At 49.5% G+C, this 26,708-nt stretch overlaps 9 protein-coding genes across 9 annotated transcripts; 4 read left to right on the top strand and 5 right to left on the bottom strand.

The window, feature by feature from the left end:
- Window positions 1–949: 949 nt before the first annotated feature.
- FMAN_09126 (uncharacterized protein) lies at window positions 950–2,902 on the top strand (the record flags this gene model as incomplete). The annotated part of the gene is made up of 8 exons (XM_041829931.1): window positions 950–996; window positions 1,065–1,313; window positions 1,372–1,433; window positions 1,489–1,944; window positions 2,006–2,021; window positions 2,136–2,230; window positions 2,294–2,659; window positions 2,712–2,902. The coding sequence occupies 8 exons, from the start codon at window positions 950–952 to the stop codon at window positions 2,900–2,902; spliced, it is 1,482 nt and encodes a 493-aa protein (XP_041680645.1).
- A 534-nt stretch (window positions 2,903–3,436) lies between these two features.
- FMAN_09125 (putative nitrite reductase) lies at window positions 3,437–6,862 on the bottom strand (the record flags this gene model as incomplete). Its single annotated transcript, XM_041829929.1, has 4 exons — window positions 3,437–4,517; window positions 4,569–6,541; window positions 6,592–6,742; window positions 6,798–6,862. The coding sequence occupies 4 exons, from the start codon at window positions 6,860–6,862 to the stop codon at window positions 3,437–3,439; spliced, it is 3,270 nt and encodes a 1,089-aa protein (XP_041680644.1).
- A 1,376-nt stretch (window positions 6,863–8,238) lies between these two features.
- FMAN_09124 (uncharacterized protein) lies at window positions 8,239–8,842 on the top strand (the record flags this gene model as incomplete). Its single annotated transcript, XM_041829928.1, has 2 exons — window positions 8,239–8,674; window positions 8,730–8,842. 2 exons carry the CDS (start codon window positions 8,239–8,241, stop codon window positions 8,840–8,842), a joined length of 549 nt encoding a protein of 182 aa, XP_041680643.1.
- A 152-nt stretch (window positions 8,843–8,994) lies between these two features.
- On the bottom strand, window positions 8,995–11,699 carry FMAN_09123 (related to RTT107-Establishes Silent Chromatin; the record flags this gene model as incomplete). The annotated part of the gene is made up of 4 exons (XM_041829927.1): window positions 8,995–9,624; window positions 9,674–11,084; window positions 11,138–11,571; window positions 11,619–11,699. The coding sequence occupies 4 exons, from the start codon at window positions 11,697–11,699 to the stop codon at window positions 8,995–8,997; spliced, it is 2,556 nt and encodes an 851-aa protein (XP_041680642.1).
- Window positions 11,700–12,274: 575 nt separating this feature from the next.
- On the bottom strand, window positions 12,275–14,021 carry FMAN_09122 (uncharacterized protein; the record flags this gene model as incomplete). Its single annotated transcript, XM_041829926.1, has 3 exons — window positions 12,275–12,755; window positions 12,806–13,378; window positions 13,426–14,021. 3 exons carry the CDS (start codon window positions 14,019–14,021, stop codon window positions 12,275–12,277), a joined length of 1,650 nt encoding a protein of 549 aa, XP_041680641.1.
- Window positions 14,022–15,985: 1,964 nt separating this feature from the next.
- FMAN_09121 (putative glucosamine-6-phosphate isomerase) lies at window positions 15,986–17,360 on the top strand (the record flags this gene model as incomplete). Its single annotated transcript, XM_041829925.1, has 3 exons — window positions 15,986–16,165; window positions 16,211–16,774; window positions 16,839–17,360. 3 exons carry the CDS (start codon window positions 15,986–15,988, stop codon window positions 17,358–17,360), a joined length of 1,266 nt encoding a protein of 421 aa, XP_041680640.1.
- A 683-nt stretch (window positions 17,361–18,043) lies between these two features.
- On the bottom strand, window positions 18,044–19,811 carry FMAN_09120 (uncharacterized protein; the record flags this gene model as incomplete). The annotated part of the gene is made up of 4 exons (XM_041829924.1): window positions 18,044–18,161; window positions 18,216–18,601; window positions 18,655–19,597; window positions 19,669–19,811. The coding sequence occupies 4 exons, from the start codon at window positions 19,809–19,811 to the stop codon at window positions 18,044–18,046; spliced, it is 1,590 nt and encodes a 529-aa protein (XP_041680639.1).
- Window positions 19,812–20,740: 929 nt separating this feature from the next.
- On the bottom strand, window positions 20,741–22,174 carry FMAN_09119 (uncharacterized protein; the record flags this gene model as incomplete). Its single annotated transcript, XM_041829923.1, has 3 exons — window positions 20,741–21,023; window positions 21,071–21,741; window positions 21,794–22,174. 3 exons carry the CDS (start codon window positions 22,172–22,174, stop codon window positions 20,741–20,743), a joined length of 1,335 nt encoding a protein of 444 aa, XP_041680638.1.
- An 896-nt stretch (window positions 22,175–23,070) lies between these two features.
- Window positions 23,071–26,231, top strand: FMAN_09118 (uncharacterized protein; the record flags this gene model as incomplete). Its single annotated transcript, XM_041829922.1, has 6 exons — window positions 23,071–23,123; window positions 23,301–23,419; window positions 23,473–24,753; window positions 24,803–26,031; window positions 26,078–26,164; window positions 26,214–26,231. The coding sequence occupies 6 exons, from the start codon at window positions 23,071–23,073 to the stop codon at window positions 26,229–26,231; spliced, it is 2,787 nt and encodes a 928-aa protein (XP_041680637.1).
- Between the last annotated feature and the right edge of the window lie 477 nt (window positions 26,232–26,708).

The following is a 26,708-nucleotide window of genomic DNA, read 5'->3' as shown; positions in this document are numbered from 1 at the left end:
CAGTGGATCGTCGATATACATATCGCAATTGGAAAAAAGCCTGCCTCTTGTATCTGACGATGATCTCAACTCGGGTCGGGTCAAATACCCCCGAACAACACTGATTGGTCCGGGTGTAAGCAACCACACGAAGGAATCAAAGGTTCCCTTACAGGTTCTTCTGCTCCATGTAGACAACTGCATTCAGATTTAGCCGGGATGGAAAAAGCTAAAGGCCATGTATTAAGATACTTGAGTTCGCCAAGGGCATGTATGGCTGACAGAATGGCTATGACATCGTGGTGTACGGTCAGACCAAAATCGTAGTTCGACTTCTATATCGTCTAGTCTCTGCTCAAGATATCGACACGGTACCTCTGGCAGGTCAGGGGCGGTTTTGCATGTCGAAATTTAGAGTGTTCATTCATAGGCTGGTTAATCTTCAACACCATTTAACCGCCGCCTTGAGGGGCCGGTTGCCGAACACTAGTAGTATATTCTCCGACCGCTCGGAACCGACGAGGAATGGCACCAGGGATACCAGGTCACTCTACGACATCACGATTTCCGGCATGTCATGTCCCATCTGAGCCTCGGCCGAAGCCGGGGAGAGATCATATCAGGGCTGAAGATGTAGAAACGGGCCGTTACTGGTCATGCGTAGGGCTCGCTATGGAGATAGCAGTAGACCTTGCGTGATATCGCCGCCTCTAGTAGTACGACTGTTGCGGAGATGGCCTTTGGGGCCCCCTGGGGAAGAAGAGGCCGTGGGTCTTTGAGGATCAGGGTGTAGTTAGAATTGATCAACATGCTACATGAAGCATTGAGAATGGAGCCTTTGCGTTGGGGTGATGATCGTACAAATAGTGAAAGGTCCGCTGTTAGTATTGGAAATAATTCACATGCTATCTATCGTCTAATACATTGAACTACGAATCACTTATACAACTTTATAGGTTAAGGCTCGAAAATGGGCAAGGCGTACAGTATCGGCCTGGCTTGCTTTGCAGCCATTGGGTACGTACAGATTACTTGGAAGTCCCCTTTGAAGTTACAGAGAATATACTGACTGCTTTGATCTATAGCTCGTTTCTTTTTGGTTATGACTCTGGTGTGATGACAGACGTAATTGCAAGCAAAAACTTCCAGAACTACTTTGACACAACATCCACGTCCTCCATTATAGGCGCCATCAACTCAACATTCAGTGGTGGAGCAGTATTTGGAGCCCTATTTGGTGGAGTCATTATGGACAAGTATGGCAGAAGAAAGACGATCGGAATCGGTGCAGCTATTTGCACGGTTGGAGGTGTTCTTCAAGCTGCGGCCTATCAGTACGTTGAAGCTGTTGAACTTGTACGACTACTATGAAGTCACTAACTGGGTGATAAGTCTGGCTATGATGCTCATTGGTCGAATTGTCGCTGGTTTCGCTGTTGGTTTGCTCTCTATGAGTGGTCAGTCGATCTTTGGATTCGTGAGTTCCATTAACTCACGCATGATGTATAGTTCCCGTCTATCAATCTGAATGCGCCAGCCCCAAGAATCGAGGACTCATTGTCGGCCTCGCCCAACAAATGATTGGAGTAGGCTTCATCGTCTCAACATGGGTTGGATATGGAAGTCATCATATGCCCGATACTTCATCTTTCCAATGGCGTTTCCCCTTGGCTTTCCAAACATTCCCATCTGCACTTTTGTGCCTGGGTATGCTCTGGCTTCCTGAGACACCCCGACATCTCATCGCGACAGATCAGTTGGATGAAGGAATGAGAACTCTTCGAAAGTTGCACTTTGATGGCTCGAATGATGAATGGATCAAGTCCGAGTTCAATGAGATCAAGCTCACCATTGACGCCGAGAAGGCAGCAACTGCGCCTGGCTGGATGATCATGTTCAAGGTGCCTCAGTGGAGGAAGCGCCTTATGCTTGGAACTCTTGTCCAAGTCTTTACTCAATTCACTGGTACGACGCCCCTATTCTGATAGCCATCTGTGTCAGGAGCATGAGCTGACATTAGTTTTAGGAATCAATGTCATTGGGTAAGCTTTTAAACCTGTTTTTGAATCACTGATTCTGTATTAATCTCTGGACTTTATTTCGATGCCGCCTCAACTTTGATCCTCTTGCATGCGTTTACTAACTGATACACACAGTTACTACCAAACCATTATGTACGAGAAGCTCGGAATCAACGGAAAGACAAATCTTCTGGTTGCAGGCATTTACAACTGTACCGGCCCCCTTGCGAGTAAGTCCGGCATCTTATTTCCTTCATCAAGTTCTCTGTTTAAAGAAGACTAACAATCTTGAGATCTGTTTTTCATCACATTTATCTCTGATAGGATCGGCCGTAAGAGGCCTCTGATCTATGGCATTATTGCTATCACCATTGCTCTCATCCTAGAGAGTGCGGTCAACTCTCAGAACGTCGATGGTTCACACCGTGGTCTGAGTATTGCCGGAGTTGCCTTCTTATTCTGTGTCACGATCATCTTCTCGCTATCGTTTGGTCCTGTATCATGGACGTACATGTCTGAGGTTATGCCGTATCAAATCCGTGGAAAGGGTTGCGCATTCGCCACAGGTATCGGCAACTGGCTAGTGAGCACATTCTGGAACCAAGTCAGTCCCTTTGCCCTCGAGGAGCTCGGTTGGAAGTTCTATTTCCTCTTCGTTGGTAAGTAAACTCCAGTGGGACTTTTCTTTGATCAATTGACTTACACCAACAGCTTTCAATCTTGTCATCACACTGCCCACCCTTATCTTTGCTTTTCGAGAAACGAAGGGACTATCTCTTGAGGAGATTGATCTCATGTTTGGTGATCGGGCTCTCGGAAACCTCCCTGCGGACATTGAGAAGGACGGTGGTGTCATTGCTGTGACAAACACCCATGATGAGAGACCTCGTCAGGAGCTTTGAGCGACAAACCTCATGCGTGATGCTAACTTGTAATGGGCTGGCTATATAACAGGAGGATTAGGAGATATAAATCGGAGATTGTACTGGAAAGTTGATAGATATGAGAAGACCACTATGCATCCAGTAGCCACGTCCTATCGTCATTTCATTCGCCAATATCATTCGATGACCGCCTTCTTGGGTACAGTGTCTAGACTCAGGCTAGGAGAAGAAAGGAAAGGGAGCTCAACCTTAAGCACTGAGAAACCTTAGGTAAATTTTACCAAAACTTAGGAGGAGGCTCTTTGATGACTTTATCATCCAGTTCTACCCAAGAAGGACTTTTTACACCATGTTCATGCCCATCAAACTCATAATTGGACTGATAAGGAATCGTGTGCTTGCTTGATGTTGAACTAGACGTAACATGAAAAGAGGTATTTATATATGCTCTACATAACATAACTCATAATGACCTTGACCAAACCGTTCCGGTATATCCCCAACGCCAAACCATGATATCTTAAACTCGTCTATCCTCTATGTTTCTTTTCTCTACCATTCCGGCGCACCGCCACCACAACCATTCGCTGCCATCATGAGGTCAAGTGGCTTAGTGGTCATCTTGGCACCACCAGTCGGCTTGACATATGGCTTCTTTCCTCTCAACCCAACAAACTTGATCTTGCTGTCAAGCTTGGCAAGAGGCGCCTCACCAGCCTCGCCCTTCTTGACCATCCACTTCTTTGTGCCCAAGGCAGCATCAAGCTCCTCCACAGGGGGAAGCTTGAGGTACAACATACCGTCGGCTCGAGCCTCGGTAGGGAATGTGGCGATGGAGAGAGACTCGTCGGTCTTGCAGGCACCGTTGCCGAGGTCAAAGTTGCGCTTGTGGTGAGGACATGAGACCCAGGGTGAAGCACCATCCTTGTCACCATTCGTCACAGCCTTGCTGGGCTCTTGGCCGATGAGACCGTCGGAGAGGATGAATGCACGCTTGTGAGGACACATCTGCTGTGTGGCGTAGTAGACGCCCTTGATGCGCCAGATGGCGAGCTGCGTGTCACCACGCTTGATGGTGGCGGAGATGCCGTTTGGTAACTCGTCAGCACCGTCAAAATATGAAGATTCGATGATGGGTTCCCAAGAAGTCATGGACCACTTGTCCTTGAGACCTGAGAAGTTGTCTGTAGCTGCAGCGTCTGCAGGCCAGAAAGCTGGTCGCTTCTGACCACGGTCATCTTCAAGCTCCATGTTGCGTGTTGTGTCGTTTGTGTTGGCGAACTGCTTGAACTTGGCAGCGATGGCAGGGCTCTTGATGGCTTCGGCCCACTCGTCGAAGAAGCTGTCAACAAGCTCTTCCATCTGTGCCTCAAGTGAGGCGTTGATGCCGAGCTTGTCCTCGAGGATGACCTCTTGCAGGTACTTGATACCACCGGGGAGGTTCTCGATCCAGCGGGCTGTTCGCTGAAGCTTGTCGGCTGTGCGCATGTAGAACATGAGATATCGGTCGAGGATTGTCACGACATCAGCTGGGGGCACATCCTTGGCTAGAAGCTCGGCATGGCGAGGGTTCGCACCACCGTTACCGCCAACGAAGATGTTCCAGCCCTTCTCAGTGGCGATCAAACCGAAACTGAATCCATGTTAGCGGACCGAAAAATTGAAAGATGGGGGTAAAACATACTCTTTGCCTTGAGCTTCAGCACACTCTCGCACACAACCACTCACACCACCCTTGATCTTGTGAGGAGCTCGAATACTCTTGTATCGCTCCTCCAGACGAACAGCCATACCGACACTGTCACTCAGACCGAACCGGCACCACGTGGAACCAACACAACTCTTGACGGTTCGCAGAGACTTGGCATAAGCGTGACCAGACTCCATACCACCAGCGACAAGCTGGCCCCAGATGTCGAGAAGGTCCTGCTTCTGGGCACCAAACAAGTCGATACGCTGACCACCTGTGATCTTGGTGTAGAGGTTGTACTTCTGGGCAACCTCGCCAATGACCACAAGCTTGTCAGGAGTAATCTCACCACCGGACACACGAGGGACAACAGAGTAGGTACCGTCTCGCTGGATGTTACCCAAGAAGCGGTCATTGGTCTCCTGGAGACCGTGGGTGGTCTTGTCCATGACGTGCCTGTTCCACAGCGAAGCCATGATGCTTGCTACCACAGGCTTGCACAGCTCACAGCCAAGAGCCTCCTTGTCGTTTCCAGCCTCACGCATCACTTCACCCATGTTCTTGAGGCGCTTGACCATGATGATGTTGAACAGGTCAGCGCGAGAGTGGTTGAAGTGCGAGCACACGTAGTTGGTGACCTCTTGGCCCATAGATGCCATTGTCTTGTTGAAGATCGTGGTGATGAGAGGAACACAACCTCCGCAGCCGGTACCGGCCTTTGTGCACTTCTTGAGACTGGCAACGTCCTTACATGTGCCATCCTTGACAACCCTGACAATGTCGCCCTTTGTGACGTTGTGACACGAACACACCTGAGCATCATCGTCAAGGTCATCAGTATCTTCGCCGCCGTCCTTCTTGACACCGAGAATAAGTTCACTGGGTGAGATCTCAAGCTCCTTCTGCGCCTTGACCATTGGTAGAAGCTTGACGTAGTCGCAGACGTCGCCAATCATCATGCCACCGAGGAGATACTTTCCATCTTTAGTAAAGATGTACTTCTTGTACACATTAGAGAAAGGGTCTTTGTATGTGAGAGCTTGCACAGATTTGGGCTCTTTAGCATCGCCATTGACGAGTGTCCTGGCGTACTTGGGGGGAAGTGTTACGGGACCATCGCGATCAGCGAAGCAGTCGCCGAAACTAGCGACGTTGACTCCGAGGAGCTTGAGTTTTGTGCTCATGTCGGGAGTCTTGAAGGTCTGGGGACTGTGAAGCTTGGCTTGTGTGAGGTTGAAAGCGACGACTTCGGCCATGGCCACACCAGGTGCGATGAGGCCGTAAGCCATTCCGCGCCAGCTTGCACACTCTCCAATGGCGTAGATATCGGGCATGCTCGTTCTCAAGTCATCGTTGACGACGATGCCACCGCGCTGTCCAACTTCGAGGTTGGCGCTTCTGGCGACGTCATCTCTTGGCTTGACACCAACAGCGAAGCAAAGTGTTGAGCAGCTGATCTCTGAGCCATCGTCAAAGATGACTCCAGTGAGGTTGTTGTTCTCGTCAGTCTTCATGCTCGACACGCCCTTGCCGAGATTGAGGTTCACACCAAGCTGCGAGACCTGATCCGCCACCATCTTGCCACCAGTCTCGTCGACCTGTCTTGTGAGAACCCACTGAGCCTTCTCAATGACATCAACTCTGTTGAAGGTCTCAAGATCAAGCATGGCCTTTGCGGCCTCAAGACCGAGGAGACCACCACCAACGACAGCCCCATTTGTGCCCTTCTTGTCGTAGGAGAACTTGATGAGCTTGTTCAGGTCTTCGATTGTGCGGTAGACGAAAACACCGTTTGCGTCCCAGCCTTTGAGCATACGGGGAAGAATGGCGTCTGAACCGGTGGCGAGGACGAGGATATCGTAAGGGTAACTCTCGCCGTTTGCGCATTCGATGAATTTGTCCTCGGTGTTGATGTGTGTGGCTTTTGTGTTGATGTGGCAGTTTAATGAGCTTCCAGCTTCTGTGTACTATAGGTTGTTAGAGCTTGGAATGCAGTTTCGGTTCATATTGAACATACCCATTCTGCTGGGTTCATGTATAGTTCTTCGACCTTTCGGTGCTCAAAGAATGTTGTGAGTCCTACTCGGTTGTAGGCGAGATATGGTTCTTCTCCAACCACTGTGATTGCATATTCTTTTGATTTGGCGTCATATTTGAGCAGCTTTTCTCTGTATCATTATTGTCAGATCACGGTTGGCAAGTATATAGTGTAAGTTGACTTACATGAAAGCAATGCCCACCATGCCCAGGCCAACGACCACCACACGTTTTTGTGGCGTTGCAGTCATTTTGATAAGTCGATATTAAAACAAGTATACTTGGGAAAGCAACCCAAAGGATAGAAGGGATATCACGGCCTCTCATGGTTATAAGTGATTCTCAGAGCCTGCCACAAAAAAGAGGGTCTCCTGTATGTACCTCAAGACCACGAAACTATGGATCCCCTCTGATGTTTTTCCCATCTCCCTATCTAGAACGTACATCTCCGGGATAGTACAGCTCGTGCTAAGCATTTCCGCCGCTGGTCCATAGAAGGTGAGCGCATTTGCAGCTCTCGGCAGGGCTGATCTCTGATAAGGAGACTGCGCGCCGTGGCTGAGGGACCAATCAGGGGCTGCGCCCGCACGGTAGAGGCGTTTTGGCCTCCGCGGAGAAGCAACATTCTCGCAAAGGGGTCGTACGTCGGAACACACTACGACAGAGCATGATATGAGGTCTCTAGGAGTTTCTCATATTAAAATCGCATCCGGTTTCTGGCGAAATATTATGCTCCAGCTCATAGTTTCACCGTACGCTACGGTCAAGTCTTTTGTGGGTTGTTGACTGATCTGAGTCTCGGTGAAGGGTGAAGCCATCTCGAATATCGCCTAATTCAGTGTAGAATTGCCAATGCTCATTCTTGGCCTTATCTTGAGAATATATCCTCAGACCCCAAATACGGAATGGTATTGTTTTAGAGTCGCTCAATCAGAATCCTCACTCAAGGCCGGATATTAGATTTCCTCGAGCTATTTTTGTGTGTTGTATCGATCGGGAATATTTACTACCTACCTCAACTAGCTCCCATATTCCCTGTATCAACCTTTCTCCTCGGAGTGAGCCTCCTTATCAATGCCGGCATAGATAAGCCTCAATATCAACCTCTTCTGCTTTGCAACACAGCGACTCTAACTGGGCAATACCTACAGTTCCCCCACAAAGATAACACCACGGTTCAATGTCGCGGAGATTCAATTGTCAAGCATTCTCCACGGAATAGTCAATAAGAACACGCAGTGACTATGGGGGACAAATCCGTCCTGTGGAGTCTCGGAGAGGAATCCTTGAGGTGAGAAGAGGCGAAGTTTGGTGTCATGTCGTGTCGTACGAATGGAGATGATGTGATTTCAAACACGAATTTCAACCCTTGTTCTGGTATGCTATTTCCAAGCGAAGGACTAAAAGACTTTTATTTACTCCGTAGATCTTCATCTGATGGTTCGATAAGGTAGCAAGGAAAGTCTGTCTGAGGCCTAGAATTGCCTTGCATTGCCGTAAACGGCTTTGGCCGATCTACCTATCACACGTGTTTAGCCTGACGGGTACCTTAGCTGTAGAGCCCCTCCCACGTCATCGTCTCACCCCTCCAATCTTCAACACCACACAAACATCACCAGCCTAGACAATGGCGACCACCACCGAATCCTCCTTCGCATTCCCCCGAGAGTATCATTTTCCCGCCTTCTTCACTCGCCAAACCAATCTCACTACGCTCCATGCTCAGCGCAACAAATGGTCCGATCTCATCCTCGCCTACGCGAGACATAACCGCATCTTCCGCCTGTCGCTTTCCGAAGCAGCAGATTCAGACCTCTTTGTAAACCGAAAACTCGATCGAAGGCTACAATTCGATGATATTCGTGACGTGATTTCTTATATGCACACAGATGGGCGTGTAGAGTACGTCGGAGGCAAATCAACAGGAGATGTTGTGTTTCTGTATTGGCGAAAGCCCGAAGAATGGGCGGAGCTTGTAGAGAACTATGTCGAGGAGACCGGACAGAAGGGGAGTGTTCTTACAGTCTACGAACTTGTCGAGGGAGACGGTACAAAAGGAAATGGTAATTTCACTCAGGCAAGCCAATATGTTCAGGATCCTGTAGCTGATCCTCACAGATATTCACGGCATGGATACGGATGTTCTTCTCAAAGCTCTAAACATCCTTGTCAAACGAAACAAAGCCCAAATATTCGGCCAGGATGACTCATTAGGCGTCAAATTCTTCTAAGTACTACTGAGCCATACATACTCGTCTCTACATAAAGCACATGCGACTTTTCCATCACAGCACGCGCACCGATACGAACCGACTACGGACTCCAACATCGGCAGCGATGTTAAACCATCCTGAACGCCATCAAGCAGTAGTCAGAGAAATGGCTACTGCGAATTTCCGTAAAAGTTCTCCGCCAAGAATTTGTCATCAAACCGCACCTGTTGAGCCATTGCGACATCGAGCAACCAGTCAGGTGCAACAATGCGAGGCTCCATGTTGCCTTTGTACGCCATATCACGGAATTTCTCCCAAAGCGGCCTCTCGTCGGGACCTCCGCTACTTAATAGGTAGACCGGCTCCGGTGGCGCGTTACCCTCCTCCTCTGCCGTTGTTGGTCGGATTGTCGTCCCGCTCCGAGCCCGGTAGATCTTGAAGATCGCCCCGTTGGCCTCGGCGATCGTTTTGTAGCTCTCCGCACCATTGCGGATCTTTTCCGTGCAATAGATGGGAACACCAACAAGAAGTTTGCCTCTATTTGCCTTGGCACGAGCGACTGATGTCTCGAGGACAATGTTGTGCCTCTTCTCAGCTGCATTGTCTTTGAGGATGAAATCCTCAACATCGAGAAGGGTGCCTTTGTCTAGAGACTGGTCAATAAAAGTTGACGAGATCACTGTTGGGCCGCGTGCAAGAGCGCATAGGAATTTGACAGTGCGGACGACACTAGGGGCTGCCAAATAGTCGCACGGCTGACCCTCTTGCACAATCTGTATGCCCATGTCCCGAAGTTTTCTCTGTCGTCTGGTTAGAATAGATTCAAGCAAATGGCTCGCGCTTACGTACTCGATCCTGGTCTTCCTTGTTCTTATCCCCAACCCAGCGAGTGAATCCAGTCAAGACAACACGCATCTGAATGTCTGGAAGTGACGGCTTGGTCTTTTTGGTTGGCCGCTTCGCTAACGCGTCGGCTTCTTCTTCTTCAGGCTTCTCCTCTTGTTTGGTTTTGGTGTTAGTCTTTTCGGCCTGGTCGGCAGCTCGCTTTCCACCCCAGATTGTATTGCCTCCCTTGGCATGTCTCTTCTTCTCCTTTTCGTAAAGCGCAATATCGTCGCTCAAGCCATGCAGACGTTCCTGGGCTTTCGCTTTGGCGCTACGACTTCCTGTGGAAGCCACCGACGGCGTCTCGTTCTCCTTCCCAGTACGGCGTGGACGAATTGGTGTTGCATCTCCGATGGTCTTCGTCTTCTTTGCGGACTTCTCGCTTCCTCCTCCGTTAGAGTCTTCCATCTCGACGTCCTCTTTACCAGCCTGGCCGATCACAACACCCTCTGCGGGCCCTCGTGCATATGCGTTTTCCTCTGCAGCTTCCAGGATTGCTCGCTTCCTCTTGGCTCGTGGTGAGAGCTTGGCCGGCCCCCCGGGGTAGTACTTTTCGCGCAACTTTGGTTCATCAAAGAACGTTTGCCCGATTATCTCGCCCAGGTTAGTGCGCGGAGGGAAATGATTATACTTCTTGATGTTGATGGGCGTAATTTCACATTTGGCATAGCTCTCCTCGATCCAGAGATGGTTGACGACGGCAATCCCCCATTCGGGAGCCGCCTTGCATTTCTCGCTTGAGTCTCTAGCAGTGATCAGATGCGTATTCTCGGCTCTCATCGTTCTGGTGAACTCGGCTCCGGAAGCTTTGATCAGGTTCTCCAGGTAAATTCGTGCTTCACCACCGTAATTTGATACTGTGATACGTAGACCCTTGAATCCTTCTATACCATCCTTGGGGATCGGATAGTGTAGCAGTCGACGCAGCGGCGATGTCCATTCGTTGTGGACGATGAGCCAGTAAAGCCAGGCCAGATTTCCGACTTCTTTGTACGCTTGCGACGCTTGAACATATTGAGGACCGTCGCGGTATTGGCAAATGAGCATGTCGCAATCCTCGACTTTATCCACTAGCTTTCCGCCCCCTCTCACGATGATTTCTTTGACCACCTTTGACAGTCGATCAGTTATAGTCAGATCCCAAGATAGCAACACATTACGGTCCTGGAAAACAGTGACCGGTGGGCGAACGACCTCTCCATCAGAAGGCAAGGGTAAAGGAAGGTAATTCGGCGTCGGAGATGTCGCGCCCGCGAGGTTTTCGTTGGAAGGTATTTTGAGATCGTCCGCAGAAGTCTTCTTAAGAATTTCGGGATCGGGTAGTAGATAGGGACCTTCGTCGATACGTTTCCCAAGTTTGAAACAATCATCGAACCTAGAGACTGTCAACGACCGAAATTATAAGCCCTCTGCGCTCGCTAGACATACCAGTGTGGCAACACAACTTTGCCTTTCCATCCCTTTTGTAGAGCAACTTGGACCTTGGGATGGTCCATCGATAGGGCGCAAATATGTGTGGTTAACTTAGACGCATCTTTTGTTTCTTGTCCACCCAAAGCCATTGTAGCACCAGCAATACTCTCCTTGTCGGTCTCTGGTAGATCTGCACAAGTCACCACCACCTCGGAAAAGATCATTCTCGGATCAGGCGAAAAAGGCCTAATTTGAGCCTGTTTCCTGCGAGCTATAGAGAAGGTGATCCATTGAGTCGTCACTACAGGGATCATATGAGCCTGTGCCTCAGTGAACTGAGGGAAATCGATCGTGTTGGAGATGATGTGGGTGACTTTCTCGATCGGTAATGAGCCGTCGCGTCGAGGTTCACATATTTCTGCACCATTCTCTTCTAGAACGGTTGATAGCTAGGAGTTGTCAGTATTGATAATTGAGCTTAGCAGCTTCAGATTACCTCTCCGATCAGTTTGGGAGTCAGCAGATTGCTGGCGACGAACGCGATGGCGCATTCAGCAAATGTGTCGGCGGCAGCCATGTCGCGTGTTGAGGGCAAAAAGATAGGATGAAAGTGAACAAAACAAGCGAACAGCACCTTGGTTATGACATCAAGCAAAAAATTAATCTAAGCTCAAGAGATCAACAGCTGCGGGAGGATATTAGGTTGGTGTAGAAGATACCGTGGGGTGCCTAGAAGCTATTGTCAAGCTGCAGACGCGCCAACCACTCAACGCGAGAGTTTGACGCGTGCACGTGACCCTACTTCAGTCGGGAAGGCGTGATAAAGTTGAGCAATAGGTAAGTGTCCCAAACACTAGGCATAAGAGAACTTGGTTATTTTGATAGCTGATCTTTGGATATGACTATTATTTAAGGCTGGAGAATCACATTTTTGTACATAAAGTCTACCATAAGCAGTTCCCAGGGACGCACGTGTCTAAGGGCTGTATTAATATAGACTATAGTATTGACATCCCGTCCCAGGTTCATCATCCAAATATATTCTCCATAAAAAATAATCCAAAATTATTTTCATCTCAAAAACCAAAACGCCAAACACCGATGCAATGCTAATAACATGTCATTAAAATGGCGTATACCTGTTCCTTTTCTTTAGCCGACCACGCCCAATGGCCCCTCTACGACCTCTTCCAAAGAGGCCAAAGCCACTGCTGCTCCCATCAGGGAGCTCTCCTTTGCTGACACAAGCTTGATGGTTCTGTTTCCAGACTTTTCCATCTTGTCAGCCGCTACCAAGTCATTCAGGTATGACTGGCAACTATCAAGATAGCCAGGGTAGCTCTCGATAACGCCGCCGTTGTAGGCTACTGTCGTCTCGGCCAGGTCACGGTCTGCTTCCGCGCTGTCTCGCTCAGATGATTCGGGTGATAGTGTGGATACGAACTTGTTCTGGCTGTCAATGCGCAAGTTCCAGAAAGCGTGTACGCCAGCAGCAACAAGCGCACTTGAGCGCCTGGAGATCAAGCCGGCTAGCTGCTTGAGGAATGTTAGATCAGCAGCTGTGGGGGTTTGGTTCGATGGATGGCGAGAGGAAAATTGCTTGCGCGCCTCTTCGGCATCAGAGCTCGTATCCCTATGATCGTTAGCATGCTGAAGCTGGATAATCTTGAGTCTGAAACTCACCTCTCAATGATAGAGAGTGTCTCGGTTGAGAACGAGTAAGGTTTCTCCAGGGACACAGGAACAACACCTCCAAAAACCCCAGTCGACTCAATCGCCTCAACAAGTGCTAACCTGCAAATCTCGCCCAGATACATGCCGCTGACCATGTGCTCTAGAGGCTGAAACTCAGGCCGGGAGTGATTCGCCAATAATTGCCGATCCCATCTTGTCAAGGGCAAGATATCACGCCCCATCATACTGATCTCGCTGTTGATGATGACATGTGTCGCTTTCTCGAACCATTGGGGAGGACGCTCGCCAAATTTGACACGTCCGATGGCGGATACAGGAAGATAGGCAGCAAGGTTGACGCCAGTACCAAGGATGAGTCCGAATCTTGTTGTGGGGTGGTTATACGACTCCGATAACAAGCATGCACTGGAGTCGTTGACAATAGCTCGAAGTTCTACACTGAGACCGCGGTTCAAGCAGGCTGTTCGTACGATCTCTCCAAGATCTTGACCTAACAACCCGTTGCACGCAGCGAAGCCCTTGCCCATCCCTTGCAACTTGCCACCTGCCAGTGATGTTTGTCTAAAGAATATTAGCTCTGGACTACAGAGTGTGTTGAATGAGCATACTCAATGGGAAAACTCCATGCCATCGACATAGGCAAAGGTCCATCAGATGTATCTTGCTGCTCTAGCTCTGCTGATAGAGTCTCTAGTATTCTCTCGGCCATCCAGTCAAAGAACAACCTGCCTTCTAGGGCTTTGATCTCAGGTGTGATGCGGAAGTTCCTCATGCTCACGATCCTGCTCTCCTCCCCGATATTGGACACGCGACCGCACAGTTCCACCAATGCTACTCTGAGGGTCGAACCACCAACATCCAATGCCACAAAGCGGCCAACCTCTGTACCTCTTGGTAGCTGATGACTGTATGACGGTAGCATACACTCCATATCAGTTTCCAATCGCTCTAGGAGTTGTTTCCGTATGTTGTTGGATAGTTCTTGCAGGCCATCTTGACTGACAGGGTCGAGGAATAGAGCCTCTGCCTCTTTGAGAAACTCTTGGGCAGATGTGCGTGGCGTATTGGCGACTCGCGTCTTTGTATTTGTCTCGAGTCCCAGAGAGCTGCCCCAGTAAGCCAAGAGTGACTGCACCAGTGATTTCCCCCGAAGGAGGCTCTTGATGATGGCCGCCAAGAGTGTCTTTTGAAAAGCCGCTGACATGATGGTAACGAGTGATTATGGAAAATAGAAATGAAAGGAGAGAGGAAAGAAGGGTTGAGTCATGGACGCGGCAGAATGTAAATAGTCCAAGAGAATGTGGAAAGAAGAGGTTGAAGCAACCGCCTTCGAAGGAATAGATGAGATGGGATGGGATGGGATGGGGTGAGGGTGAGAATCTTACGCCCTGATGGATGGACCAACTACTACTACTGCTACTAGCAGGTGGAGAGTGTCTGATGGACAGGCACAGGTTCCTGGATAGGTAGCTCAGGCGAGGGGAGATCTGAAGGAAACAACACGAAGATGGAGATGGGCCACCTCTGATGGGACATGCCAGGAGTAGACGGGGTCAAAGCATGAGAAGGGACGGATAGAGCGGAGCAGACGACCAGAGTCCCGCAGAGGAGAAGTAGAAAAAGAGTCGTCGTTGCAAGGGGAAGAAGTCGGTCTGGTCGAATTCAGTTCAAAGCAGTTCAGTTCAGTTCACGCTGTGTCATGGAAGTAGAGGGAGAGCAAGAGAGCGGGTGTAGTAGGTTGGAAGTGGTAATTGGTAGTAGTAATGTATCATATCGCCTCCAATTCGTCCATGAGATCAAAATCAACGTCGCACAGCGAAAGCGCCCGCTCACGCACCCGCTCTCTCACAGTCACAGGCGACACGCGACAACCGCCGCCACAGCGATGCGAGCCAGCAAATTAGTGAGCAGAAGCGCCTGTAACTGTAATTGTCATTGTAGGTGGCCTTGGAGTTTGTTGGGTCAGACGGGGTCGAGGATCGTAGCCAGATGGGGGGGAGTGAGTTAGTTGTAACGTAACGTTGCGTGTGAGTGTGAGTGCCCCGTGAGAAAGTGGATGGTATTTCATTAGTGAGCGACATGGGCCCGTCACGTTTTAATTGTTAGTGTGCACCGCTACTATTGGAGGCTGAGAGGAGGCTTATTCGTGGCTGTCTCAACAATCTCCATAAATTCAGAGGGTTCATCTGATTTTACATGTTACTTCAAACTTGTCCTTGTTACACAGACATCGCCAAGGAACGTAATTTGAAACAATCTGCCCTTCTTCGGCGCGTCCATCTCTATTCCGGACCCCTGTATTGAAGTGACATTGCCACGAACATGAGCATGAACAAGAACAGTAATATCCTGGAACCAATCCTGTCATCAACTAGTGCGCTTACACATCTTGAGGTATGTGACCTCGGTTCAGGTCCATTTGCTGAGACGTAGGGTTCACGTAGCGATAAAGTTCCAGAAGCAAGGTATCCAATACGAACAAAAGAACTCTTTCGTGCTTCCACCTCCCGTAAAGAGAAATCGGGATCCCGCGACCTACCTATGTACTTACTGTACCATGGATCTGATATCATCCCTCCAACGCTACCTTACATCGGAGCTAATGCCGGCTACTGTTTATCACTGACTATATCCGTTTTTGCCCCGTAGAAACAAGCAGGCTTGGCTTTGGCCAATGGAAGCAGAAAGCAACCTTGACAACACTTAAGATGCCTATCATGAGCAAGCAAGCTAAAGCAATACAGTGCGGCTTCTCAAACAGTGTCAAACTTCATAGTAAACGTTTCATTCCCTCCACCACGAACCACTGCACCTATCGTGACTTGCTATCCAACCTTACATTGCCCACTGACCGAAGTCGCTCTCCCCACGCTCCATCATGAATGGTCGTTGGAAAGCGGAAAGGAAAGTGGCGTCCTACCTATCTCAGGGTAGTGGCTTCTATCATGATGCAACGGGTCCCCGTGGATGGCAAGTGACTCTCTCTTGGTAGTGACTTGTGCGCCTTTGATAAGTTCTCCTCATAAGCAATTGACTCCTCGAAAGTGTAATCATATTTCTTCAACCCCAACACACCCAAGAACTCCTACCAAAAACCCAGTACCTCATAACCTCATTTCTAAACCCATCACTTATAACATCACCCACTACCAATAACACAACCACATCATGCGGCTCATCATCCGTGACGATGAGACTGAGGCATGCAAGTATGTCGCCAATTACGTCGTGGACCGCATCAATGCCTTCCAACCCACACCCGAGCATCCCTTTATCCTCGGCCTCCCTACAGGTTCTAGCCCCATCGGAGTGTATGATATGCTAGTACGCAAGTACAAGGCTGGCGAAGTATGTTGCATCGCCTCATCCTAGAGCATCATCTGACCATAGCAGGTCTCGTTCGAGAATGTAGTCACCTTCAACATGGACGAGTATGTCGGTCTTCCTCGAGACGACCCCAACTCCTACCACTCCTTTATGTGGAAGCACTTCTTCTCTCACGTCAACATCCACCCTTCCAACGTCCACATACTCGATGGCAACGCTGCCAGCCCGGAGGCCGAATGTGACGCATACGAGGAAGCTATCAAGGCAGCTGGTGGTATTGATCTCTTCTTGGCCGGCATTGGTGAAGACGGGCACATCGCTTTCAACGAACCCGGATCAAGCCTTGCCAGTCGTACCCGAGTCAAGACATTGGCATACGACACCATTCTTTCCAACTCGCGCTTCTTTGACAACGATGTAAGCCGGGTGCCAAGAATGGCTTTGACTGTGGGCGTCCAAACAGTCCTTGAAGCAAGAGAGGTTGTTGTCATTATCCTTGGGGCCCGCAAGGCGCTTGCACTGCAAAAATGCGTCGAACAAGGCGTCAACCACATGTGGTCGCTATCATGCCTTCAGCTCCACCCCCATCCCATGATCGTCGTGGACGAGGACGCCACATTGGAACTTCAGGTAAAGACAGTCAAGGCAAGCAACCCTTCCTCCCATGACGAGCCTTCGCTAACATGGACGACAGTACTTCAAGAGCATCGAGAAAGTTGCTCGCGAGCAGGGATTCGAGCAGATTCTTCCCTCCAAAGTACGAACTGGCAATGTTGCTATCCCTGAAACCAAGATTCAGAGAGCTCAGAGTCCTGCGATTATCGCTCCGGAGCCGATTGCTTCACATCTCTTGCGAGCGACACCTGCGGGTGATTACTCTATGAGAACCCCTTCGCCCGATTTGTTCCCCGACCGAATGGCGTCGCGTATTCCGGAACCGAACCTGAACCGCAGACTTACCCCCAACCTCGAGGTTCAGACCGACGTCCCAAAGACGAAAGTTGAGATGATTGATAGTGCCGTCGCCATGTCTCCAGACGCCCCTGTCGCGAACTTGCTCCAACCGATGACCGCAAACATTAAGGCAATGCGATCACCATCGCCAGACCTGGTTCCCGACAGTATGGCCTCGCGCATTCCTGAGCCAGATCTAAGCCGCAGGGTGACACCCAACCCTGAACTGCAGAAGAAAATCAACGCCGTCGGGGCGCATTAAACGTGATAGGCGGATATATTGGGATAGGAAGAGTAGAAAAGAATTGGAGACCAGGAAGGTCTTGTTCAGTCGCTACAGGGTTGGATCAGGAACGAAATTATCAGACTGTATCAGTATGACTACAACAATAGCATTTTTAGCCCCGTATTAGAGTAAGGCGTTTTAAGTCAGGTTAGAGATAGAACACAAATACCACTGGCGGCCTCAGATAGGTTGTGTGTTGGAGTTTATGGGTGTTACGTGTATCGTCTTTTGGCGTGGAGGCGTTTGGGGGAAAAGTGTCATTTCTTGAAAATCGATTGTCATCTAGGACGAGTGGAAGAATCACAGGTGTCTAATACAATCTATTGCTTCTTGTAACTTGAGAATTCGGCCTGTGCATAAATTCACTCTCAAGCAACATGAGCATGGTTCGACAACATATGCTGTGTTTTGTGATGCATACTTTGCAATAATGACCAATTGTCGCATGAAAATTCTCGGGTATCGATGCAAACCATCTCATGCCCTCAATGATGAGTTAACCGTCCACCTAATGTGTATATACTTGCTCACAATGTGCTATAATTCCAAACAGACTCCCCCTTTCCAGAAAGCCCGTACAAAAGCTTAGATATATAATATACAGGAAATCGGCTTTTCCAACAATTCGTAACTCATCAGTCTCGACCACCTGTTGTGTTTCAGTCAGAGGCAAAGTACCGCTTGGCCTTGCTCTTGAGCTGTTGTGCTTTCATCTCGGGTGGCATGATAGTGTGATGGACCACGTGAGGCCGATAAACAGCATCGACAGGCGGCATCCTGGTGGAGGTTAGTAACATAAGAGTGGAGAGATCCAACAAAGTGGTAACGTACCAATCATCCACAGTCAGTGGAAAGTATTCGTACAAGGGATCGGCACCCTCATCTGCAGGACTGTTTTCCCTGTTCGCCCCTGTGGTGGTGTAGCCTTTGCCAGAATTGGGACTGTGCAGCTCGGCACTCGAGCGGTTCGGGCTTCTCTCGTCCTCTGATAGCGACAGATTGATCGGCAGAGATGCATTTTGACGCGGGAGTGAGTTTTTGTTACTGTGGGAATTTGCTGCTTTAGCAGAGTTGTTTGGATCACTGGACCAAGCTGGTATAGGTGGTCTGGTCATTGTTGGCGATAGGGCGACTCGTTTTGCAGGATGTGGACTTGCAACGGGTTGAGGGCTGGGTAGTGGGTGGGTCATTGACCCAGGTGTTGCCCAGTCGTTCGGCTGCTTATCTGTCAGTTCTGTCTTTTCCGTAGATGGACTCACGTATGCCTTACCTGGAGATTTCCAGCAGGAGGGAATCTTTGCGTGAAGTTTGTCGAATTCTCCCGTTCTAGTTTAAGCGTTGGGTGATCGGCATTTGACGTCGATGTGCTTCTCCTCTCAAATCTCTTGTCGCCTGTAAGAGGAACGTCCTTCCTGCTGTCGAAGTTTCTAGGACTCCGGCCACGAACAATGACTGGGCCAGATTTGATCTCCGATATTTTTATGAGTTCACCGGCCTGTGTCTTTCCTAACAGGGTGATCTGGACCACGTAGTGCTGTTGCAAGCCCTTTCTTCTGCCGTTGTTGGCAGTAGCATGCTTGAACTGAAGCCGTTTCCAAGATATAGGCAGAGAAACACGGTGTGCGTCAATCTCCTGGCCTGTCGTTATATCCAGAGTGATAGTGGGCGGCGCTGAGACGCCTTTTGAGTCATCACCTCCCTGGGGGTTGGCGTTCTTCCAGGGGATCGATATTATTTCTGTAGCCTTTCCTTCGATGGATTCGATGGCTGCAATAGTCGCTACCAGCTCGAATATTGGAATGTGTTGCCCTTGTTCATTCACAATATTCCTGATTCCGCGAGGAAGAGTGATCTGCCCCGAACACTGCCAGAGGTTGCGGCGATAACAGGTCAATTCCATCGGGCGTCCGGTTGATTCTCCTCCAAAGACATCCTCGGCAACGAAGAACATGCCGTACAATTCAGCCGTCATGCCGGCGTCAACAAATTGGTTGTTCTCGTTAACAATGGTAGCGTTGGAAACGGGAGCGGAGAACCCGAGAAGCTTGTTATCGGGCTCCTGGGGAGATGATTCTTCATGCAAGGCATCTTGGTTCGGCGGAGGATCGAATTGTTGTCGAGTCGAGTATGAGAAGGGATCATCAAAGGTCGAGGAAAAGGCATCCAAGTCGTACGAGGTGCCGAAAGGTAGAGTCTGCAGTGCAGCCCCATCACTGTAGATGTTAGCTTGACAAGCTCCCAAGCCAAAGTTGCGCGCGCGTTGCAAGTGCGCTGCGGTGCTTACAGAAGTGATTCGTCAAATGTCATATCCTGGTCGAACACGTCCATATTCATACTCTGAGAGTGGGCAGATCCAAAGTTCATCGCCATCGCTTGGCTGGAAGAGGCGCCAGTTGGCAGCCCCGACATTGAGTTGTAGGTGGACATGGCATTGTTCAGTTGAGAAGAGCCGTCAAAGTCTCATTGGCGCGGCGGGGGAGACAGCGACACAACTTGATCGCGCAAGTATGTGTAACGGTGCAAAGGGATGAGAAGTATCTGGCGACACCGGCGATGACGGGTTGTTTCCCCGATAGAGCGCCGAGGGTTTGGAGCGACGAGCAAACAGAGCCGAAAGAGCAGATAAGACAGGTCAAAGGTCGAGCAGAGCGAGGTAGAGATAGTCAGGTAGTATGAGGAGAGGCGGAGGCGGAGACGGAGGGAGTGTGGAGAGCCTGGGCTGCCGACCTCCAGCTAACTCTACGGGCTCCGGCTACTGTAGGTTTGTGGAGAGACCCACTGGGCTGGCTGACCCTTCGCCCCTCGGGGAGCAAGAAAACAGCGAATCTTACTGTAAAGTGTCAAAATAAACCTAGCAAAAACCATCCTAAGCTTAGGCTATATCACCTAAGTCTTTTTGTCATTTAGGATCGAGGTCCTGTGTTTTCTTTCCTCCCCTAGCCCTTTACTGTTCCCAGCGATAGGCTCTCAAAGTTGATTGGCACTCGCCTCAACAATTGGCCGAGACAGAGCTTCATGTGAAGACTCAAGACCCCGCGGGCATTGTTATCTGCTAAAAGGGAGCGCTATAAGAGGAAGCTTTAAAAGTTCCAGGTTGTGCTTGGCGTTGTTTGCCCTTTCGGCATCTTCCAGGAGGGTTTTAGTATTCATCAAAGTCAATTAAAATGAAGCACAACATTGGCAGCGTTTGCAGTAATACATATTTTATTTATCAATGCTTCCTTCATGCCCAATGCTCCCTAGGTTTTTACCTTTCTAATAATAATGCTCTTTTAATTCTAGTTTCTGTTTCATGCAGCATACCTATTCTTATCATGAGGACGGGAACCAACAGCAACGGAAAGCCAACCAAACTTTCACATCAACTTGCTCCCCTTGGCAGAGTCAGACACCCTCTCACCAAACTTCCACACTTCGTCCAGGACCAGAACTTCATTCGTTCCCCTGACTTCACCCTGGCTTTCGTATCCGTCTGACAAAATCACCAGATCTGCGTCAGCCCCCGATTCTAGTGAACCCTTGACTCCCTGTAAGCCAAGCATGGCCGCCGGTGTTGATGTGACCGCTCCAAGGGCCTGGGGAATACTAGCCCCAGTCCACTGTCTAAAATTATTGACACACTCAAGGAGAGTGATTGAGCTGATGAGAGTTAGATACAAAGCTGCATAGAGTAGATCACTACGTACCTCCCAGCAATCGTGTCGGAGTTCTCAAGAAGCAATTTAGAACCTTGCTTGACAATGTTGCATGTGTACTCTCCGTTTGTCCACGGATAGGCTCCATCCGGGAGACCAACAAGATGCATAGCATCCGTGACCAGGATAAAGCCATCAGGATGAGCGCTGTATGCGATCTTGATAGTCGTAGGATGCAAATGGATGCCATCTGAGATGATGCCAAAGTAAGGTCGTGGCAGACTCTCGGCCTTGCCCAAAACTCCAAAGACACCTGGGTTTCTGTGATGCAATGGGCGCATGGCATTGAAGAGGTGTGTAATCATTGTAGCACCCTTACTGACAGCTTGCGATGTCTCTTCGTATGTTGCCTCGGTGTGGCCAACGGAATAGATGATTCCTCTTGATGTGATCTCCGGGATCAGGTTCATCATCTGTCCGCGTTCCGGCGCTGCTGTGATCATCTTGATCGGCATTGGCGAGCCATCGGAGCGGGGGGTCATATTCTCGCGACCATAACATTGCTCAATGTCCTCTATCGATTCAGCTTGTGTGAGGACATCAACATTGTGAACGCCATTCTTGGTGGGACTCAAGAACGGACCCTCGCAGTGAGCACCAAGTGACTCGGCGCCGTGAGCCGGGATCCGCAGTTCCCCAGACGGGCCAAGATACGGTAGGGCCTGGCAGGCATTAGCTTCATGTACGATTGCCCCACCAAAGAGGAAAGCGTACCTTTTGGTATAATTCAGGCCGTTGGCTGGTGATGGTTGGGATGTATGATGTGACCCCTGTCTTGACCAGTAGTCGATTGATCTTTTGGATGTTTTTGCCATATTCGGACATGTCATCCAGAAGGGTTGAGAAGTTGAAGCCAAAGGCACCGTTGAGCTGGCACTCGATCAGACCTGGTGCAATGATGCGTCCACCAAGATCAAGAGTGTTGTCAGGCATGTTGCGGCCGCCATAGAATGAAGCCTGGCTATCGATGATCTTGCCAGTAATGGAGCTGACCCAAAGATCCTCCCAGACCAAGTCGTTGCCTTTCAGCAACCGACAGTTGGTGAATTTAGTGAGGCCATTCTTGGGTAGGGTCGGCGAGACGGCGATAGGCATACTGGAGATGGGCTGGAGGAGTCTGTGACAAGGAATTAGATATCTCAAGGTGAGGTTTGCTGATGCTCTCTATCTTGTGATGAAAGTCCCTAAGGACAATGAATCATGTAAAACGAGAGGCGAGTCGTGGGATACTAGTATTTTCCAGAGAGTTTCACCCTTGGAAGCCAAGAGCCCTATCAAGCCGCCGACAACGGCCACGTTTTTTTCCCAGATAGCATGGGAAAAAGTCATTTCGTCATTACTGTGAGCGATTCAGTAACCGTGCCATCTGGTCCCAAGCAGACGGTGCCATCGTTGAAGCCGTGAAAGTGAAACTGTGTGGAGATGTTTTTGGTCTCAACGTGGTATGGTTCCCTTTTGCTATGTTGCTGTGCATATTGACAGCCAGAGACCAGGGTGCAGTGGAATACAAAGACCATGCCATCCGTCCATTTTTGCCTCACAAGTATTGTTCATCCTTACCTGGTTCAATCTCTCACGTCTCGACACAACGTGAAACGGGCCTCTTTGTCGCCGACCATTTGTTGCTATTGTTCCATGTAACGTTAACTCATGGGGCGTAACCCATCAAATCGCCTGCCATAAGAAACAGCCAACGAACAGCACGACCCCACTTCGCCATCGCCCAACAGCTGGCTCCTTCCGCAACTGACCAATCAATATACACCAATCACCGCAGCCGAGGTTTAGGCGGTCGGCAGCATTCCACCTCCACTCCAATGGCCCCTCCTCCTGCTGGGTCAGCGTCTAGCTCATCCTCTCGAGAAGGCTACCGCAGTGTCAATGCATCTCATCGTTACCTCAAGCACGCGGGGCCATCAAGGGGTGAGCCAGAACCACAGCAGAAGAGATCAAAGTACCATGTGACGAGGCATCGACGCCGCCCAACCATCATGGCCCATACTGACAATAGCGACCTCGATCCAGCATGGCAAGATCTCGACCGGTACGTACCCATACACCCACCTCACCTCACCTCACTTCCTGTCAGTCCAGTCGAGGCGCGTCTCCGGACGTCGCGGGACTGTCAAGGGGCCGTCTCTCCACTCTTCGGCTCCGAATCTCGGAGAACAACCATCCATCCATTCACTTGACATCGTGATAGTAACTGGTTGTCCTGTAGTGCCATTGGGCAGATCCTGATTATGGGCTGGGATGGCACTGAAGTTACCCCCCAGATCAGGAGCCTCATTGAGGATCATCACCTTGGTTCCATTATACTTACAGCCAAGAACCTCAAATGTGAGTTCTACTTACAGACACCCTATTTGCTCCATAAATCTAACGCTGTCAAGCTGCTCAGCAAACAGCAGAGCTGGTCCAAGAATTACAAACCATTGCTAAGAATGCTGGTCATTTACAACCTCTTCTCATCGCCCTCGACCAGGAGAATGGAGGAGTCAACAGTCTCTTTGACGAAGATTACGTATGCCAATTTCCCAGTGCCATGGGCGTCGCAGCTACTGGTCGAGCCGAGCTAGCATATGAAGTGACAAAGGCTACTGCCACTGAGATCTCGGCATGTGGTGTCAACCTCATGCTAGGACCCGTCCTTGATGTATTGAATAATGCTCGCTACCAGCCTTTGGGAGTTCGTGCTACCGGAGACGACCCCCAAGAAGTATCGCAATATGGCCTGGCGGCTCTGCGAGGAATTCGAGATGCCGGAATTGCTTCATGTGGAAAGCATTTCCCATCGTATGGAAATCTAAACTTTCTGGGCTCAAACCTAGATGTGCCCATTATTACTCAAACACTTGAGGAACTCAGCATCAGCGCTCTGGTCCCATTCCGAAATGCTGTTGCCTCGGGAAAATTAGATGCTATGTTCATCGGGGGCTGCGGCATATCCAATCCGTCCATGAATGTGAGTCATGCTTGTCTTTCGGATCAAGTTGTGGATGAACTCCTTCGCGATGAGCTTGGGTTCAACGGAGTCGCAATCTCGGAGTGCTTGGAGATGGAGGCTCTCAGTCATGAACTTGGTGTCCAGAATGGTGTTATCATGGCCGTCGAAGCAGGCTGTGATCTTGTCCTCCTCTGCCGTGCCTATGACGTCCAGCTTGAAGCTATCAAAGGCCTGAAGCTCGGTTATGAAAATGGCATTGTGACGAAGGAGCGGGTTTTTACCTCTCTGAGAAGGGTACTTAATCTGAAATCGACCTGTACCTCTTGGGAGAAGGCGTTGAACCCTCCAGGCATTTCTCTACTTTCTCAGCTTCATCCATCTCATCTTGCTCTATCACTCCAAGCCTACGATGATTCCATCACAATCATTCGAGATAAGGAGAAACTTATCCCACTCACAGCCTCAATGCATCCTGGAGAGGAGCTCCTCTTGTTGACCCCCTTGGTCAAGCCGCTGCCTGCATCTTCACTCACCAAAAAGTTACTTGCAGCCAAAGACAGTCAGAATCAAGCAGAAGGACAACACGAGATGTGGGCGCATAATGGTCGTGACCGAAGCGCGATACTGAGTGGAGAGGGTGTCTTCCGAGAATTTGGCAAATCCCTTGCTCGAGCCCGTAATGAGAAGTTACTTCACACAAGCTATACGGCTAATGGAGTTCGACCAGGTAAAACTCTTATTCTTGAGTAGATGAATTTCTTTCTGACCAGATTTAGTCCACGAAAATCTTATCCACAGAGCATCTTGTATCATCATTGTCACGGCTGATGCCAATCGAAACCTTTATCAAGCTGGCTTCACCAAGCATGTTGATATGATGTGCTCTATGCTTCGAACCAGGGGTCAAAAGAAGCAACTGATTGTAGTGGCAGTCAGCTCTCCGTATGATTTTGCAATGGATAAATCCATTGGCACATACCTCTGCACCTTCGACTTCACCGAGAACGCTCTCCATGCTCTTGCAAGGACATTAGTTGGAGAAATCGCACCTCTTGGAACGCTCCCCGGTACCCTGCGCAAGAGCAAGAAGGTTCTCAAGTCCAGACAGCACTGGCTAGTAGAAGAATACAGCTCGAAACGTGATGCATCTGCTTTGAACGACCTACTTCGAGCTGTTCACCGAGCAAGCGCACCAGATCTGCAGTTTCTACGCACAACAACTGCTGCTTCCTTTCAGCTCAATAATGCTAATATTTCGGAATCCCATTTTGTGGTTAGAAATAGCAGCACCAACGCTCTGTACGGCTTTGCTGCTACTTACTTTGTCCACGGTGTTGGTATACTTGGAGGTGTCTTTGTCGAACCTACCAAACGTGATGTATCGATCGGGAGGTCCCTTCATCGACGGGCGCTTAGAAGTCTCATGCAGCGACGAGGAATTAAGCAAGTCCAGATAGGGTCAGCTTTCCCTGGAGTTTTTCTAGGCATTCCCAATGATGTCGAGGTCAACACAATCAAAGAGTGGTTTGCGAACAGTGGCTGGGATGTCCAGTTTCCACGACGTGTATCAAACATGATTTTACAGGATGTGGCAAGCTGGTCAGCCCCAGAGGGTTTGTCCCAGAGCATTCAAAGAGCCGGTATTAGCTTTGACCTGATTCATGATTTGGACAACGCGGATGGCGTTCTCGGCCATGTCCGTAACAACGCAAATCCCGAGGTATTAGAGCTGTACCGCCACGCGCTGTCAGAATCGAAGCTGAGTGGGATTGTGCGGGCCAAGGATGCGACAGGTGCCTTATTAGGTACCATCATTGTTTGCAAGCAGCGCAGTCCACTGGAAACTCATATTCCTTCATTGGTGTCACGCTCTGAGGACATCGGTGGCATCATTACTCCAGTTGTACCTCCTGGGCCACAAACAACTCTCGCCTTACAAGGCTTGACGCTCATGGGCATTCGTCAGGCGAGGAGTCACAAAGCTACAAAAGTGGTCCTTGGTTGGGTAAGTCAACATGCTACCCAATCTTTCAATATCGCTAACAAACCAGGTTGTGGATGATGGTACCGAGTCCCTCACAGCGATGGGCTTTGAGACACTCCAAGAGTTCGAGGAAATCACAAACTCCCCAGAGAATGTAAATATCCCTCACTTCTAAAGCTACAACAGCTACTGACCAACAGCAGTTTTCCAACATAATATGAATAAGAGAACCCAACGGATGTGTTATCACGAATTTGCCGGGAAATTTATGATTAGCGAATGATACATGCTCCTTTGAAACAATGCTTCATAGGCTTTGCTACAGCCTAGGTCATGCCTCATGAATCTACACTTCGATGATATTCTGTCACGCTGTCTCACAGCTCTTGCATAAGGGACCTCTTTGTGTTGACAGTGAAGTCGCTAGTATCAACGTAACACTTCATCCCAGTCAAAAAGCCAAGTCCCTCTTTCGGTAAAGAGGTTTCCACTTGGTTATAGTCTAACATAGAACGGTGTCAAATTCCCCTGTGTCGAATGTTACGCATCCCCTGATGCCCTAACTTTCAACATTATGCAGAAGACATTGCGAGGGAAAGCTATTCTTGTTCTTGAGTGACAGTAGCACCATATGAATTCGGTAAATCAAATGATTAGATCTCTTCTAAAGACGCTGACCGCCTTTTCTAAAGATGGGT

The sequence above is a fragment of the Fusarium mangiferae genome (assembly GCF_900044065.1).
Source record: "Fusarium mangiferae strain MRC7560 genome assembly, contig: FMAN_scaffold004, whole genome shotgun sequence".
NCBI classification, from domain to species: Eukaryota; Fungi; Ascomycota; class Sordariomycetes; order Hypocreales; family Nectriaceae; genus Fusarium; species Fusarium mangiferae.
This window is presented reverse-complemented; position numbering and strand designations above follow the sequence as displayed.